The sequence below is a fragment of the Lygodium microphyllum genome, chromosome 1, assembly GCF_053477565.2.
Source record: "Lygodium microphyllum isolate KBCC chromosome 1, Lygodium_microphyllum_v1.1.10, whole genome shotgun sequence".
NCBI classification, from domain to species: domain Eukaryota; kingdom Viridiplantae; phylum Streptophyta; class Polypodiopsida; order Schizaeales; family Lygodiaceae; genus Lygodium; species Lygodium microphyllum.
In genome coordinates, this window is record NC_141135.1 from 158,507,645 (window position 1) to 158,526,227 (window position 18,583).

Below are 18,583 nucleotides of genomic sequence, written 5' to 3' on the forward strand. Positions count from 1 at the left end.
GAAAAATATTAGCTTTATAGGATGGACCCGTCAGGGGTTCTACCCTCTTACTTTCCTCCATGGTTTTTTTAAGTTAATTAATTATCCTAACACATTTATGTTTGACATGCAAAGGTAGCTTCCTTAATAAGCCATTGACACCAGTTTCTTTATGTAATTTATTGTCATAGACACAAAGACAATTTCAAATAATCCTTTAAAAACAGTTGCATAGCAATGTATTTAATTTTTACCTTCTCTAATGTGCAATGCTATGTTGTTGTCACTCAATCCCTTAATCGGTATTTGTAGCCAAAAACATGAATACCCGTGTCCAAGTCCCATGGACACAATCTATAATCCACCCTTTATCTAGAATATGGTCTTCCAACATCCAAAGATGTTAGGCCATGGACGTATTCCATCTCCATTCCTAGGCCTATCATGGGTTGTTCAGAGTCTTCTTGACCTGCAAGCTACCATACGATTGAACCAACATTTCCTAGTGGCCTTCACACACTCAACCTTGTGTGAGTATATCAAGTACCTTTGCATGCATCTATTTTCATGGTGTGATCATGGAGGTAATCCACTCATCCCTTAAACCCTTGTTTGATAAGCCTTGGAATGAGTAAAGTCTCTCTTTTAGGGAGTTCTCCAATTTCAATAAAAAACAATGAAAATAGCCTAGCTTTAAGCTAATAAAAGCAATCTTTTCCTTTAATAAGAATAACAACTCTCTAAGTGGAAAATGCAATCCAAATAATGCCCTTGGTATCCCACAAGGGTCCATAAACTTACCAATATGACTTAAAGTTGCGAGTCAAGATAGTGCATTTCAAGCCTCTTCATATCACACAAACCTTTTCCCTTGGAGAGGTGTAATCTTAACTATGCATAGTCTCTTTCTTATGATGACATGAGGCATCTACCTTTATGTCTAATTCAACCTAAGGGTCACTAGATCCCTTGTAGATCCACCTTATGCTTTAGGACATACTTTTAATGACTAGAGATTAGGTTTTTTATTTCTAGTCCATTGCATGGATTTCTAGCAACAATGTAAGGCATGCTTTTCTCAAACTTGCCAAGCGACCCAACCATGCTTCTTTAAGAGGTATTCCACATCATATCTCTCTTTTAAAGAGTTATACAATCTCATGAGACTCAAAACTTAGAACTTTTAGGGTGTCTTCTCCTTGAGGGTACATGTACAAGTGGTGGCTATAAAATATCAATTCATGTTTGCACAAGTTAGCCTATATAAGCAAACCATGGGCTTGCAATCTTGCTCCAATAGTACTCTTCTTGGTTTCCATTCATTCCATTTTGCCTTGGTCCTTATGCTTGATCCTATAGATAGCACAAACTATCTCTTTTTCAAAATTTTCTCTCTTCCCTTGTCTCTCTCTCCCTCTCTACTCTCTCTCTCTCTCTCTCTCTCTCTCTCTCTCTCTCTCTCTCTCTCTCTCTCTCTCTCTCTCTCTCTCTCTCTCTCTCTCTCTCTCTCTCTCTCTCTCTCTCTCTCTCTCTCTCTCTCTCTCTCTCTCTCTCTCTCTCGATCCCTTTCTCCCCCTGTCTTTTTCTGTCTCTACCTCTCTCCTTCTCTCTCTCTCTCTCTCTCTCTCTCTCTATCTATATATCTATCCCTCTATCTCTATCTCTCTTTCCACCTATCTCTCTCTATCTCTCTCGTTCGCTCTCTCATCTCTGCCCCTCTCTCACTCTCTAACTCTATATTCTCTCTATATTTGTCTTTGTCTCTCCCCCTTAGCAGCATTATGGCCCTTCAAAAAAATACAATGCCAATAGTTAAGAACTTTAGGCTTGATATAAGCGTTTGGAGGTACCTCCTCTTCTCTTCTCTCTTGTGTGTGTGTTATTGTCAATGCCCCTCTCTCTCCCTCATCATCTCAATGATCCATTCTTTTTCTTTGGTCACATGGTCATAGGGTTGCATGCGGGAGGTGGAGACTATAGGTGCATGTTGATGAACTCAAGAGCATGATGATGATGATGATGTGCATGGGCTTTGATGGCCATCTCAATAGTTCGAGGTGGAGTTGGGGCTCTCAAATGACTTAAATTTTTATTTCTCTCCTTTTCTGTTAAAGGCTTAAGCATTTTGACTTTTGCTTTCAACCAACCCCCCTCATCTCGAGATATACCTAGGGGTTATTGTTCTCTAGGGTAAGTTCTAATTACATCTAGGAGATGTGGGTTAGGACCCACCATGCTTCTACCATGCTACTCTGATTATGCATAAGCACCGAAACTCCAAGATAACTCAACATATTATAACACAACTTTTATTACAATAGTAGTGGATCACTACAAGTATGGGGCTTATTACATCTCATGAATATCTTTTTAGGATTGCTAATCATCTTTAAAGATTCAGCATGGGGTCACATGCAGAGGGGAGTAGGGATATTACATCCATTCCTCCTTGGAGGAATAGTGGGTTCTAGCTCTACATCATTATCCAATTCTTGAGAGAAGCGGAGTGCTAAACTTATGTAACTTCCCTTTATTGCTGATTTCTCCTCTTCTTGATGCAATTTGGGGAAGTTAGCTTGGATATATCGTTGCTCATTGTTGCAAAGAAAGCATTGGTGATTGGGATACCTCTTTTGAGTGTGCCCTATCTCACCACACTCGTGACACTTCTTTCCTTGGTCCTTTGAGTCATTATAGTTTTCTTCAGTGTTTGCTATGAGGTAGTTTATCTTCAAGAAGTTGACCTCCATTAAGTCTAATCAAAGCTTTGGTTTGTATGAGAGCATCTTGCAAGTCGGTCATCCTTAGGAATCCTAGATGAGTGTCCAATGTTTGATTCAATCCATGGTAGAATTTAGCCACCTATTGGGTAATTTCATAGGTGTTGCATATTTTTAAAGTGTCACGAATTGAGAATAATCTCCCGGCTTAATCCTAACTGGCACAAGGTAAAGAACTCATTCATCTTGATGGTGTTGTAGGCCATTGGAAGATATCTCCTATGCACCACTTCCTTTAGTTGCTTCCAAGTGGTAGCTAATTTAGATATACCTTGATCTCTACACCACTCCACAATCAAGCTTTGCCTAGAAGCTTAAGCTTGGCAATCATGGTTTGGTTTGTAGGACTAGTCCTCATAAGTTAGGAAGTAGTCTTCCATTGCCTCTATCTAGACTTCTACACCTCTTTCCACATCTCTCCCTTTCTTACCAAACTCAGATGGTTTGACTTGCTTGAGGAGAAACTTTCTCTGCTAAACTGCAAGAGAGTTTGGAGTGGATGCAATGTCTTGGTTAAATGCACAAAGTTAACTTTTTTGTGCAACTTATTTAAGTCCTCATTTCTGTTTTCATTATAAGTGTGATGAAAGAGACGAGGAATTAATATCAAGGAACGTGGATTCTTACACAATTTATGATATAATCTGGAAAGAAAATCTAAGACATCTTTATTATTCATCATGTTGCTTGGGCAAATTGGAAGTACATCACGTAAGTATTATTTTGATCAAACTAGGAATTTCAGTTACAATAGTTCTAACCATGGAATTTGGATACAACAATAATTTTGTAGGTTGGAGGCTTAGCAAATATATTTGAAATTTTGTACTTAAGAGGAAGATCTAGAAAGCTATCTTTACAATAATTATTGCGATACGAGCACCCTAAAATGGCAACATGCTTGGCTAGGATAATGTGGAGCACTTGGTTGTAGGGATAACAATTTTGACAAATATACTCTCTACCCCAATGTTGAGAGTAGGATATAGGTATGACTCTTCAAAGATGAATAGCTTAATCAATTTCAAGTCTTCAATCCATCTAATACTTTTGAGATTAGTTTGCAAATAAGCAAGTTGATTGGTGTTTATGAAGTTGTAGACTTTGCTTTGCATCCATCATTGCTCTTGATACAGTAGGAAGGGATTATATATATGCCCCAATATTCTCATGAAGCAATCCTGCCAATCAAAACCAAGAGAATGTATCAAGAGGTAAATATTGCATGGATACAAAGGTATCATGGGAAGGAAGTACCTTAGTGCAATAAGGGAGGATAGAGAGATAGACAATGATATATTACATACAGTGGTTATGGATGAGTGATTGTGAGTAAGAGAGGTGTAAGTAGTTCTCTATGTTAATGAAGGTTGCATAATCACAGAGAAGAGGTCATAGTAAAGCTATGAGAAAGTAAAGAAATGAGAAAAAATGGCTCAAAAAGTTGGGGTATCCAAGAGTTCTCGTATTTTAGAAAATTCAACTTTACCTCCAAAAACATCTCCAAAAAATAAAAAAATGATCGATATGTTTTTTAAAATACCAAAAACTATGATGTAAAAAAATTTTCGAAATATTTTTTTGAATTGAAATTTTATTTTTAATTTTCAATTGAAATAACAATTACTTCATATCTACTAATCATTTTGCAGTGAAAACCAAGCACCAGGCTCTCATAACTAACTCCTTTTTTAATATAGAATTTGGTTTAAAAAGGGTTCTTGAATGAGGAGAGAGAAGGAATCTAAGCAAATCTTTTATGGATAATATAGAAAAGGCAAAATGAGATTGAAAAAGTAGATAGAGAAGATGATTATTTTACTATTCTTCTCTCCTATTTTCCTTGTTTTAAGAAGGAGAGAGAAGGGAGATAAAAGGCCCATTTCTTGATTTATTTTTTCCTAATGATTTTTTTAAGAATTTTTGATAAATTTTTAAAATTATTACAATAGTGAACATATTCAATATTTACAAGCAAAGCTTTTCGAGTACATAATTGTCAATTGCAAACAAGAAGAATAAGAAGACAAGGAGGGCACAAAGAGTGTGAAAGTAAAGAAAGAAGAAGAGATGCCCTCAATACCTAAGGTAACCAAAGCATCAAAGAAGGGCAAAAGAACTCTAGAAAATGATGTTTTATCAATTACAAACAAGAAAACCAAGAAAACAAAGAGGAAACAAAGAGTATGAAAATAGAGAAGGAAGGAGAGATACCCTCACCTAAGGTAACCAAAGCATCAAAGAAGGGCAAAAGAACTCCTAAAAACAATGTCTCTCATCACAAAAAGAAATATCTTTTGTATATTTTGTATGTAAGATCTCATGTATGTAAATCATGAAGAAAGCAAATGAATTTACTACAATATCTAAACTTATATTTATATTAAAAGTAAAGAGATATTTTATTCAATATCGTTGCACTATATATTTCTCTCTCTTCTCTTTGATATTTGTAAAAGAATTAGTATAAGTGTTTAACATTCAAGTAGTAGAATCAAATATACATCCACTATATAACTTGATGTATAAACTTATATGTTTGTTATTAAGTTGAAATACAAATGAACATTGCAATTTAATATCTTCATTCTATAAATTCATATTTATTTAATGTAGTGTATATGGTAATATAACCTTTAGTATTGCAATTATGTCCTCAATTAGCTAAACATCAAAATCCACTATAGGATTCTTGCTAAAATTCTCAAGATTTTGATCCAAAGCAACTAGGCTGTCACCAATATAATATTATCTATTGTAATAAAAGCTAAAGATGAAAGTTTGAGTAGCAAGCATGTATTTATAAACAACAAAGAATTGATCTATCTTACAAGTTATCTTACCTTCTATCCTAGTGTCCCACCCCTCATCGATAAATTGTAAGACATAATGATATGCTAGCCTCTTGATTGAAAGAGCCTTTGATTTTTTTACCTTAACATGGAAAAATAAATCAATAATATATAATGTTTTAATACTCTCTATATCTCAAAAATATTTTGCATCTATAGCTCTTACTAGTGGTTAGACTTGGCAAAGACCACTCAAGGGTTGTAAAGTTAGGCAAAGGAAGAAGGGATATTGCTCCCCATTGGCCATGCTACATAGAGATAACATAAGAATGGCCATTAAAAAATATTCAATTCTTTGCAACTTGTATTTTCCTCCTGCCTTTGCATATTTCTTTTCCAATCAAACCATAATGACATTAATAGGAGACTCAATTGCCTGCCATATAAAAGGGTTGATTGGCTGTCATTCCTCAAGATTAGAGTGATCGATATCTACAAATAAAAATAAAATTTATCATGATAAAATCTAATACATGTTTAATAAAAGAAAAGCATTGAGAATGAAATCCTTAGAATTTTGTCTATGTAATGGAAGATTTGAATCTTTAAGTTCCAAATACACCTCTCTAGACATAAATATATGTTGTATTAAAACCTCTTTTATACTATTTTGTTTGCTCCAAGTCTAAAATATTTTATCCTATCCTTCCAAGCAGAGATGAAAAAGCTCTCACATATATGTTATTTCTTGTTGCATTGTAATCCAACTACCTTTGCTAATAATAGTAGGAATCCATATTCCATCTCTTTAGAATTAATTGAATACAAATATGGATATATTTTAGAGCTTGGGCATTTTATTGAAGATTGAATTTCTGTATCCATGGCAAAGAGAGGGAAGAGAGAAAAATAAGCTACCATCAAGGAAGGAAAGGGACAAGAAGAACAAAACAATTGAAAAATAATGAATATTTAAAAAAGTATAACTTAAATTTAGGTTAAATCATTATTATTATAAAATCTCAAATATTTCTTTAATATAAAGTGATTGAGACTATATGTCATTAATATAAAAGATATCTTAATCACAATTACGAGATTATTAAAATAGATATTCATAATTAAAAATTTACAGTGATATTATAACAATGTCTTTTTATTAAAAAGATTTTTACTTTTTCAAAAATAGAACTTTCATTGTGGAGGCTTTGCTCCTGCTACTCTTGAGCACACACACTCTCTACATCCTAACATGCAATTTTGAGACCTCAAAACTCTCCTAATGGTAGTTATAGATACATTGAGACGCGAAGCATTCCTCAATGTCCTCATTTCAGATAAATCTTCAAGGATAGAATCTCTATCACTATAATGTCAATGCTAAGCAATTTATAATCTAGATGGAAAAGGACGAAGCATTTGAAAATCCAAAATACCAACAATTACAAAGAGAAATCCAAGCTAAGAAATAAGACCCTAAGGTAAAGCTTAAGTATCAATACTTAAGTTCATTAAGAGAGGACTTGTCTAATTCAAGGCAAGCCTTGTGCATTCCATTAAGTCAAGAACTCAATAAAAATATACTTTAGGAAGCCCATGACTCCCCATTCTTAGGACACCTTGGATATGTCAAGATGCTCAATGCCATAAGGAAAAGTTATCACTAAGAAAAAATAAGGGTTGCTATACTCAAGTACATCATTCAATGTCTAAGTTACTAGTGGGTGAAAGTTGAGCATGTCAAAATACCAAGCAAGCTCCAACCACTTGACATCCCTCAAATGAAATGGGAGTTCATCATAATATGGATTTTGTAGTAGGGTTACCTCATTTCAAGGAGGATAAAATCATGGTGGTTGTGGACATGCTAAGAAATGTTACTCATCTTCTTCCCATCACATCAAGATAAACTATAAGGCTCTAGATATTATGAGGTTCTTTATAAAGGAGATTTTTAGACTCTATGGGTTACACAAAAGGACCATCAATGATTGTGATTCCCTATTTACTTCTCAATTTTGAAAGAGCTTATTTGAAGCCATTGGAACCCAACTTTGCTTGAATATAAGGCAAATAAGGCTCCTTTCTGGGGGGCCCGAGCATACCATCCTCAAATAAATGGCCCTGCATACCAATTCAATCAAGTCATTGAAGACATACTTACTTCATATAATTGCAGAGAACCTAAATAATGAATGCAATATCTACCCTTAGTAGAGTTTGCTTACAATTTTTTAATCATGAAAGTATCAAGATGCCCCCTTTTCAACCATTGTATGGGCAAGATTGTCTCACAACAACCAACTTTTCTAATTCTATCCTAAAGATAAAAGCCTCTAAGAATATGGTGGATGAAATTGATGAAGATGTTAATGCCATCAAACATGATATTCAAGCAACCAAAGATCAGTAAAAGGCCTTTGCCACCAATGTAGGAAAGTAATAGCAAATCTTTAAGGAAGCAGATATGGTTTTTCTCCATGTCAATCCAAAGAAGAGCTCAATATCATTTGGAGAATTCAACAAGTTGGGTGTAAGATACTATGGAGCCTACAAGATCCTCAAGTGCCTAGGATCTAATGAATACAAGTTGCAACTACCCAAGTACTTAAAGATCCACAATGTATTCCATGTTAGCTTGTTGAAAGTCTATGTACCCAACCACCTTGAACATGTTCTTGATCATCAAGAAGTTGCAATGTACCATGGAGTCCTTGTGCTTTAGCTTGAAAGAATATTTGATGTAAAAGAGAGAATCCTTAGGAGCAGAACCCTTAGAGAATACCTCATCTAGTGAAAAGATATCCCAAATAAGATGCTGATTGGATTGACGAGCATGCTTTATGTAAACAATATACACAGTTTCTCTCAAGATGAGAATATATTGATTCCTCTAAGGGGGAGAGGATGGAATATCCCCAAACCCTCCACATGAATGGGGGGACTACTTGAGGGGGAGGGGTCATGAGGAATAAAAGTAGAGGTTAAAAGATTTAATTAACTTTAGTTTTTCCTTATATATGAAATCTATCATTGTTAAATTGCACTTACTACCTTTTCTCTAATTAAGTATCGTCATCATCAAAGCCACTACAAAACAAATCATCTCCACTATCATCAAATCAAACACCTCTATGGACATAGCATTGATGATTAAAATAAAAGAAATTGTACGAGTGATAAAATCACAAGGGGAGGTTAGATAACACTCCATAGGGGACTCAAAGGCTATATATCATCCTTAATTAAAAGACTATTACCTCTTCTTATCATCTCATTTAGAGAGAGAGAGAGAGAGAGAGAGAGAGAGAGAGAGAGAGAGAGAGAGAGAGAGAGAGAGAGAGAGAGAGAGAGAGAGAGAGAGAGAGAGAGAGAGAGAGAGAGAGAGAGAGAGAGAGAATATATGGAGAGAGAGGAAGAGGTTGAGAAAGTGAGAGAAAGAAAGAAAAATGGAAGGATAAATGAGGTTTCAAGGCACCACAATACTTTGTGTCCTTCATCTTCCCCTCTTTTCCCCATACCCATCATCATCACCAAACCCCTAATCATGTACCACTACGGTCTACAAATTCTTCCCCAAGTCCCTATTTTTTCCAAAGATCCACATTCCCCTATTCTCTCTACGTAATGTATATTTTATGCTCAAACCCTATGTCCCCTTTTCATAGTCTAAAGAAAGACCCATCCTTTAATAGTCTTGAAGCATTATGCGAGGATCACACTCCTCGCAACAAGATTCATCATTTCTTGTCAAAATTTCATCCAACCTAGCCACTCCTGCCATTGCCATCCATGCTTGTCCTCATCACCTTGCTAAAGTTCAGATTTGAGGATGCTCGAAGTTTCAAGACCGACAAAGGCTCGAAGGGAGCAAGACAAGTTATGTAATGATAGAGTTCATGCACTCATGATGGCTCCAAATTGATAGAACATGGGAGTGAAAAAAGTATCGTGTGCAAGCAATATCCTTATTACCCTAATTTAAGCTTAGGTGCCCTCCTTTATAATCACAATATAATTTTGATATGCAGATAGTAATCATTATTGATTTAGAGCAAATGACAAGGCATAGAATGCAAACTATTGGAGTTCAATCATCTTGTGATGTTTCATGACTTTGGTATGTGGATTCTAAAGTTGACACCCTAGGAGGAAAATTTCAAAAGAAATATCTCCTCTTGTGATGGGGATTAATCCAAGCATTGCATAATTCTAAGTTAGGTAGCATAAATTCTATACCGATAATGATAGTATGAATATTAGATAAGAAGAGAACAATGGCTAAAGTTTTATAATAAAAAATTTATTAGAATCCCTTCTTTGCCTTATGTTCAAAAGGATATTGGGTTGTACTTATTTCAAATCTCTTTCAATAGATGTTAGGTTGAACTTGGTTTGGATTCCCTTAAAGAAGTTGGATAAAAAAGACACTAGGTTTCTAATGTTTACTTTAAAAGAGCAATGGGTTATCTTGGAGATATAAATAATACGTTAAGCACTACCTAATTTTGCCTAAGTGAAAGAAGAAGAATAGCTATAGCAGACTAATGCTAAAGAACTTTGCATGATTGTTTAGATATTCATTTCATTAAGGGTTGGTCATATAAGAGTTAGTTGAGGAAAGTAAGTTCGTCCTAAGCAAAGGGATTTCATTTCCTCATTATGTAACCCTTACTATGAAACCCACAATAAAGGATTGATAAGTAGATCGATTTGGTAATGATGTAGAGGATCATACATGTATGTAAAGGATCCCCTTCCAAGATCCTTGAAGAATCTCTTCACAACCTTATCAAGTTGGAAAGTTAAACTTGTAAGTCCAAAAAAGAAGGGACTATGATTCAAGAGAACCATAAAGGTCATTAAACCCAAGTACTTGAGTTGAAAGAATTAAAGATTCTCATGGGGAAATCAAGCCAAATCTAAGAGGTCAAAAAATTTTGAAGGATCATTCTCTTCAGGGGGTTAGGTTGGTACTTTCTCAAAGTTCATGAGACAACTTAATAAGTCAAGAGGAATTTCAAATAGGAAAAATGACACCTAGAATGATTTCCAATGCATAGATTGCATCTCAAGATTAATTGGTACATTAAGAGGAAATGCCCGTTGACTATGTATTTTGATTAAAATTTATACCAACATAGATTGAGTTTTAGATGTGTGCTAGGTCTATCCTAAGGCTAGTCACAAAGCCCTTTATCGAGGGGTTGTTTTTGTCTCCTCTAGATGCTAAGACTAACATCAAATGCAAGAGATCTCTCCATATGGATTAAATGTTAGCTAGGATGTGATAAGGGTGTTAAGGGGATTCTAGCTATAAACCATTTGGGCACCTCAAATTAGTCTAATCCCTTGCGAGCCCTGGATGGTTCTTCCATAAGGCCTCGATACTAGCTAAGGGTGGATTGATAATTCCTTACCTTCGAGTGGAGTCCTATACATGGACTATTGATTTAATGTAATAAGATAAGATTGCCCAACTTGAAATAGAAGATTTTTTTCTAAAAGGATTATCTTCTATTATTTTTGTGTTTGTGATTAAATTACATAAATAAACTCTATTCTTAACAAGTTAATTAAGAAACCTAATATTATGTGTTAAACTCAATATCATAGGTAATTAGATAAGTAATCAAACTTGTCACGAAAGGAAATCGAGAGGTCAATTCCCTAACAGATTCATCCTATGGTAGATTGGTTCCAATTAACGAAGAGATTTTCCTCAAAAGCAATAGACTAGGAGAATTTATGAAGGGCTAGATGCTGACTATCATAGGAAATTATTACAAATTCTAACCTTGTGTTATTCAAGGGGGGCAAGTTGAGACTTTGCCTTATTTGAACTAGATGCAACATGCATATATGTTGATTAGGTTGGCTTGCACAATGAGCTATCCATAATTGACACTAGAAAATTTGTTAGGCGACCTTAGAAGTTATTTAGTAGCCTTGTTACAAATCGTTCCTCATGAAAATGAAGTGGAACTTCCTTTGCAAGGTAGACTCAAAGCGACCCTAGGCAACAAAGTTCAAATATTCCAAGGGAGTTATGGATGCCATCACCTAGACATCTCTTGATGGACTATCAAAATCATGCTGTCAAGGGTTCATTAGATAGGCACATCACAGTAATGCATGTGGGAACAACATTATTGTAATTCTAAATCAAAAAGGCTATATTGTGGCTCATGAGAGTAAAATTCTACAAGATGTTGAGAAAGATTTGTAGGTTTATGACAAGGGATTGCTATGAGATATTATGGGCCTTTTCACTTTATCACTAACATGGCTTCCAATTGAAGATATGAGAAACTTGATGAGAGACTAGTTCTTTAGAAAATAGTAGCATATAAGGAAAGAAAAGTCAAGAGTAAAGTTTTCCAATGCTATTTGATGAAGTTTCAAAACTTTGCACCACTTGATGCAAAATGGATGGAGAAAAATGATTTCACAAAACCACCTCATTTATTACAACTTTACCATAATGCTTTTTAATTAGAGCCGACTTTGGTCCCAACACTCAATTAGACTCAACAAAGTGCAAATCTGAAGCATTTCATGATACTCGAGAGGGGTGGTGCTTCTACTTCCTTAGAACATATATGCTTGTGTATCTAGAGGCTATTTAAACATCTTTTAGATTCCATGCTCACTTATAATTAACAACCCAAGCATTAATGAACCATTAAGAAAAAACAAGATTTGATTAAAGAGTAACCAATTACTCATTTCAAGAGCTGATCTTCACTATTTTGAATCTCCTCTCTTATTTAAGCAATCCAAGTTTGAAGACAATCATTCTTCTATTCTTTTCTACTATAAAAATTATCAGTTTTGGCCATGGTATATAATTTGATTGGATGTGTGGAGTGAGACAACAATCAATTTCTCCTCTCAACATGGGAAAATCATTGGGCTACTTGATCACTCCATTCACAGTAAGATACAATATTGGCTTTTACATAAATATCATATTACATGTAATTATAGCTCTATAAGCTAGGATCCTCTCTTCTTCTCTAAGATCGTAAACCTTACACACTATCAAGGCAACTTTATCACAAAAAAAGTGATGGTATATCAATCTCATGACAACAAAACCCTCTTTTTGTGAGACGAATAGTGTGGAATTGCATGGGAACTATGCAAGTTAATTATCATGTACTAATCATCCATAAAATGGTTTCAAGTGTCAACTATCATTTTTAGGATTTGAGATGCTGAAGTGTTCAAATGTATTTTTGAATACTCTACAATTGGTTAGAAGCCAACATTGAATATGACAAGGTTACCATGCACATATGTATTTTTTGAATACTCCACAATTGGTTAGAAGACAACATTCAAGATAAGGTTACCATGTACCTATGTATCAATTATACCATGAGAAATCACTCAAATACAATTATATACTAATTTCAAGTATACATCATCAAGAATTTAAAGAGGACACCTAGCTTTGGGACCAACAAGTGTCATATACTGCAATAGCATTCTAGCTCTAGTTTCATATGGATTTTTCATGCTAAACTTATTGTTACATTGAATTAAGTATTTGCTAAAATGTGGTATATTATCCTTTGAAATTTCAAAGGTTGATTTCACGCCCACTTGCTCTTGATGCTAAGATTCACCAATCACTTATGTGTACAATTGTGCGACTCAAGCCTATGTCTCAAGTGCTTCAAAAGATCATTTCTTGAAGTTAGATAACATAGCAATGTGACATGTTTATTTGTTTTTTCTATATTCAATGCCCAAACTGGGTTCTTCCTCAATTGTAAAAGATGATGCATCAACCTTTACTACGTAGTTGTATTGTACCAACTGAATAAAAATGTGAAACATTATGCTTTCAAGCTCATTCCCTATTTCATTTTGATTTTTTTAAAACATAGAAACTTAAATATGGATAATATTTTGCTAAGATTCACCAATCATTTAAGCGTACAATTAAGCAACTCAAGCCTTTATCTCAAGTATTTTAAAAGATCATTTCTTAAAGTTCAATATCATAGCAATGTGACATGTTTCTTTGCTTCTCATTTCATTGCCCATACTATGTTCTTCCTCAATTGGAAAACATGATTGTCAACCTTCCTTACGTTGTTGTATTGTACCAATCGAATACATATAAAATATCATATTTTCAAGGAAATGCTACTTTTTAAAAAAATAATGGAAAATTGAATATGGACATTACTTTTCCATTTATGGGTAACTTTCTTTGTGAAACTAAACAATATGGTAGGAGGAAACAAATGCAAAAAGACAACCACATTCGTGCAATCCATGAAAGCATGCATCTCCCATTCCAAGGACTCTACCAACGTTCTCAATGCAAAACCCTCACCAAAACTGTGCTTCTTTCAAATGCTACCATGCGAAAGAAGAGACTATGACAAGGCCCCATATACGCATAGACTTGACCGCTTCCATACCCGTTTCAAATACCTCATGGAAGAAGAGACTAGGAGAAGGATTTGCTCCTTCTTGTTTCAAATGCTACTTTAAAAAAAACAAATCGTGGAAAATTGAATATGGTCATTATTTTTCCATTTATGGGTAACTTTCTTTGTGACACTAAACAATATCGTAGGAGGAAACAAATGCAAAAAGACCACCACATTTGTGCAATCCATGAAAGCATGCATCTCCCATTCCAAGGACTCTACCAACGTTCTCAATGCAAAACCCTCACCAAAACTGTGCTTCTTTCAAATGCCATGCGAAAGAAGAGACTATGACAAGACCCCATATATGCATAGACTTGACCGCTTCCATACCCCTTTCAAATACCTCGTGGAAGAGGAGACTAGGAGAAGGATCTGCTTTTACATTTATTTGATAGCTTCGTTTATAAACTATGTTGTAGAAAGCGGGAAAAGAAATAAGACATTTGTCTCTGTGTAATTCATGAAAATATCTTCCATCTCAAGGACCGAGACAAGGTCTCCAATGTGCACAATCCTAACCACATATGTGTTACTTTCAAGTGCCTCATGAAAGAAGCCTACAAAAAGATCCCCAATGCACACATACTTGACCTTTCTTTTGCCTATTTTATCCCCTACATACATAATCATGACCACATTTGTGTCTCTTTGATATTACTTTTTGGTGTTCTCAAACTCTACATATATCAATCATAGTTCTACCCCAAATTTTCAATGCAAAAACAACGTACTACTTCTCTCAAACCACCCTTAGAGCAACTTCATATGTACACCACCCTTAGAGCAACTTCATAATTCCATCTACTATTAGACATTTGCAAAGGGTTTGGACACTTATGGTTGCCCTTCACATGTGGAGCCTGATCAAAGAAAAATTGGTGGGGCCGATGTTCTCTTCCATTCTAGAGGATACAAGATTTAGCCTACTAGAATCTCCCGTTATTGCTCTTGGAAAATGAGAGAGAGGTCGACCTTCAAAAAATTGAGAGAAAAGCTTAAATATCTAAATAGTCCACCATCATTGGCAGGTGGACAGACAAGTCATCATACGCGAGACTTCAAACCAAACTACTAGCTGCACGCATGTGAAGTAAGAGACCAAGGATCAAACCTAATATCATCATCCATATTCGTTGGTAACACGCCTGCAGATTTAAGGCTATGAGAGGATGCTCTTATTGAAACGAATCAAGCCAATACCAATGTTCCAAGGTGTTAATCTAAATACGAGGGGCCAGTTGATAGTTTCCAGAACATCGTAAGTAAATGCTTTATACACAGAGAGCATTCTATACCATATTTCTTGGTGGGTGTGCAATGCCAGAGAGCACCGTACTGTTGTTCTTCGTGCCCAGTCCCTGTGAGTCCCCAGGCAACCACAGTGCCTTGCAGTAGCTTGCAATGCTCTCAATAGCCTCACTTTCAACCACCCGTTATTGTCATTATGTTCATCATTGTCAGCTCTCTTGTCAGGAGAGACACAGCAACCCACAGACAGAAAAATTGACAACAAGAAAGAATACATTCTGCTCCAACTCCTTGCCTGAGCAGTCATCACAAATCATACCCAGCATCATGCCATTCCGCTCATTGTGCCCTGGCCAATTGTAGTAAACTCCAATCTCTTGCAATGCTACATATCTTACAGATCATATTTAGTTAACCTTTGCATTTTGTTTGCAGTGTTTCACCATCATCATCACCGTCTTTCTATAATTAAAATGCCCATTTTCATCCACAGTACATCCCAAGATGTCTGACTTACCACAATTTTCTGCAAGGGTAAACAGAGAATAATATTTTGTACTATACATTTTGGCGCAGACAGATGTGTGCAAATTTGTGGCACCAAACTAGCATTTTAATTTTAATCCACATAATTGATTTTGAGAGCAAACATATGAACACTAAGAGCCCAGACAAGTGCAGGTCTATTTGCACGAGTCAGCTCAGTAGATGGTTCACTGGTCGCGTGCTTTAGTGGGACTACAAAGTTGAAGGAGTACCCCCATTACTCATCATAGTATTTGTTGTGTGGTGCCAATGTACTAGATGAGCTGAACAGCCTCTCTCCTCTCAAAGAGGCCCCTCAGCTTCTCTCCCCTCAGCAACAGTGTGGTTGACAGAAAACTATAACTTGTGCAGGAACTATTTGCCTGAAGCTACATCCAACCTCCAGCAGAGGTCTGCAAGTCTATTGGCCTGCATGTGGAGGGGCTGTAAAGAAGCCAAACTGCAGAGTGTACTAGTCTTGCAAGTATCAGATGACTCAAACTGCCTCACAAAAAAATCTGCAATTTGAGATGTTCAAACAATTCTTGCATCATTGTTCATCTATGAATAGGTATGGACTGTTTACGAAACTCCCACCATCTCATGGTCAACTACTAGGCGAAAGATAAACTTTCCCAATTTAAAAAACGACCTGGCTTTCCCACCTGCAGGTTTCTCACATAAGATAATTAATTGGACATGTAACATACTCACCTCACTACCACAACCCTACTTGAACTATACGGACATGTATCCAAGTCTTTCAAGTAATGAATCAAACACTTTGTTGCTATGCACTTATGCCAATTACAAGTTCATTAACATGCTTGCACAAAGTCAAAAGCATAATGAGATATTCCACTTGAAAGACAATGCTTATATTTGCTGAACAAATACAAGATTTGAGGATATACTTCTCAACATATCACAGTTTACAGAGCAGACACATAATTGAGCCCACTCAGAGTTGGCAGGAAGCAAAACATTTGATTAAACTTCTTGTTGCCCTTGCGATTTTAACACCAATCAAAATTGGCTGTGGATGAACATAAGAATCATGGTAAACTCTCCTAATTCCAGATTTGCATTTAGCGTTACTTCTCAGAATTGACTGTGAATGAATATAAGAATGATTAACTCCCCCTAATCCCAGATTTGCATCTGGTGCTACCACTCAGAATTGGCTGTGAATGAACATGAAAAGGACAGTAGACTCCCTATACTCCCAGATTTCCATCTATAGCTGCTCTTACCATTGTAAGCCATTATCAATAACCCCATCAAACATAGTAGACTTTGGTTTGTCAGGGACCCCGGAAAGAAAAACTCATCTTATCCAATGACCACAACCTGCGAATATACATAATGCGACCCAACAGTGATACAGCTATACCTGGCGCTACTCTTACCATTGTAAGCCATTATCAATAACCCCGTCAAACGTAGGAGACTTTGTTTCCTCAGGGAATCTGGAAAGGGAAACTCATCTTATCCAATGACTACAACCTGCATATATAAATAATGCTACCCAACAATGATGCAGCTCTACCTGGCAAGGATTACAAACGATAAGTTCTGAGATACGATTTCATCAAAGATTTCCGGCACAAATCGGCATGAATGAGCAACACGCAGGTGCAAAACCTGCAGTGAGGGCTAGTAACACAATAAGAAACATCATCTTTCCGGGTATTTGGCAAATCGGAAAACGATGCGCTTGTACAGAGATATCGCAGCCCTGCCCCTTCAATAGAATGAATCTTTTTACAGATGACAGGCGTTTCATCCAGGGAGAAAACAGAAGAAACGAAAACAGAAGAAGATGAGAAAGACTCGTATTGGTATACATACTACCACCAGCCATAGCGCATCTCCAGGTACTTGTTCTTGAACCATCGGACGCCCTTCCTGAAGGATAATTTGACCCTGCCTTCCACAGCGTATGCCTTGTAAGAGGCCACTCGCCGCCGCCGCTTCAACTCCGGGTCATCCAAGGCCGGCCAGGACACGCTGCCGCTGGAGTTTGTGCTCTTAGACTTGGCTGCAGGCTTGTTGCTACCATAGCCAGTCTGCATCATCATGTCCACACGAGGCTGCGAGTAAGGGATGATCTGCGAAGGGGAATAGGTACTGTAAGAAGAGGGTGGAACAGGGGAGCTGTAGGTCTCCCCGGTCACGAGGTCGGTGTGGTTGTTGCGGCCATCCATGGTGGAGAGGGTGATGAATCAGAGAAGGGGCCGGAGTCTGGAGAAGGAGGGGTAGGGTTTATGAATCAAGTCAATCACAGGACTGCATGCTTGCAGGGAGGGGAAGTCAATCGGGGCTGCAGATGATATGAGGATGAAGTGGGGGGGGGGGGGGGGGGAGAGAGAGAGAGAGAGAGCAGGCATCTGTGTACGTTTAATAAGTCAACATGTTGACGCTGCTGTCTAACGCGCAGGCGAGCAGTGTGAGAATCATGATGGGTATTAAAACTTACCGTTTGAAGGCACCACATTAGGCTTAGCGCAGGCCCCTCTCATTCAGTTATTTTGGGTATTTTAGGATGAAGCTTGTGAGGAGAATGAAGAGGCCAGAGCGCGCTCGCAGGACCAATGCTACATCTCGGAATATAAATACCAAAAAGGTTGCAAACACGTAAACACCTCAAAGGTGGAAACGGGACATGCCCTTGCTCTACAACTGTGTTGAGGCGACGTACCACCCTCCCAAATTAGACAAGCTCAAGAGCTAGGTCGCATGAGGCGGGAGTGGGGTGAGCGGAGTTCAGTTAATTTAATGTCCATCTATGATTACCTTAATT

General features: G+C 36.7%; 1 protein-coding gene across 1 annotated transcript; it reads right to left on the reverse strand.

Annotated features, from left to right (window-relative positions):
- Positions 1-14,856: 14,856 nt before the first annotated feature.
- LOC148041874 (uncharacterized) lies at positions 14,857-18,366 on the reverse strand. The gene has a single exon (XM_087683633.1). It carries the CDS (start codon positions 17,985-17,987, stop codon positions 17,631-17,633), a length of 357 nt encoding a protein of 118 aa, XP_087539759.1. The 5' UTR covers positions 17,988-18,366; the 3' UTR covers positions 14,857-17,630.
- Positions 18,367-18,583: the final 217 nt, after the last annotated feature.

What these genes read in the sequence shown, in the direction of transcription:
- LOC148041874 (XM_087683633.1), bottom strand. Translation starts at nt 17,987, where the DNA reads ATGGATGGCCGCAACAACCACACCGACCTCGTGACCGGGGAGACCTAC.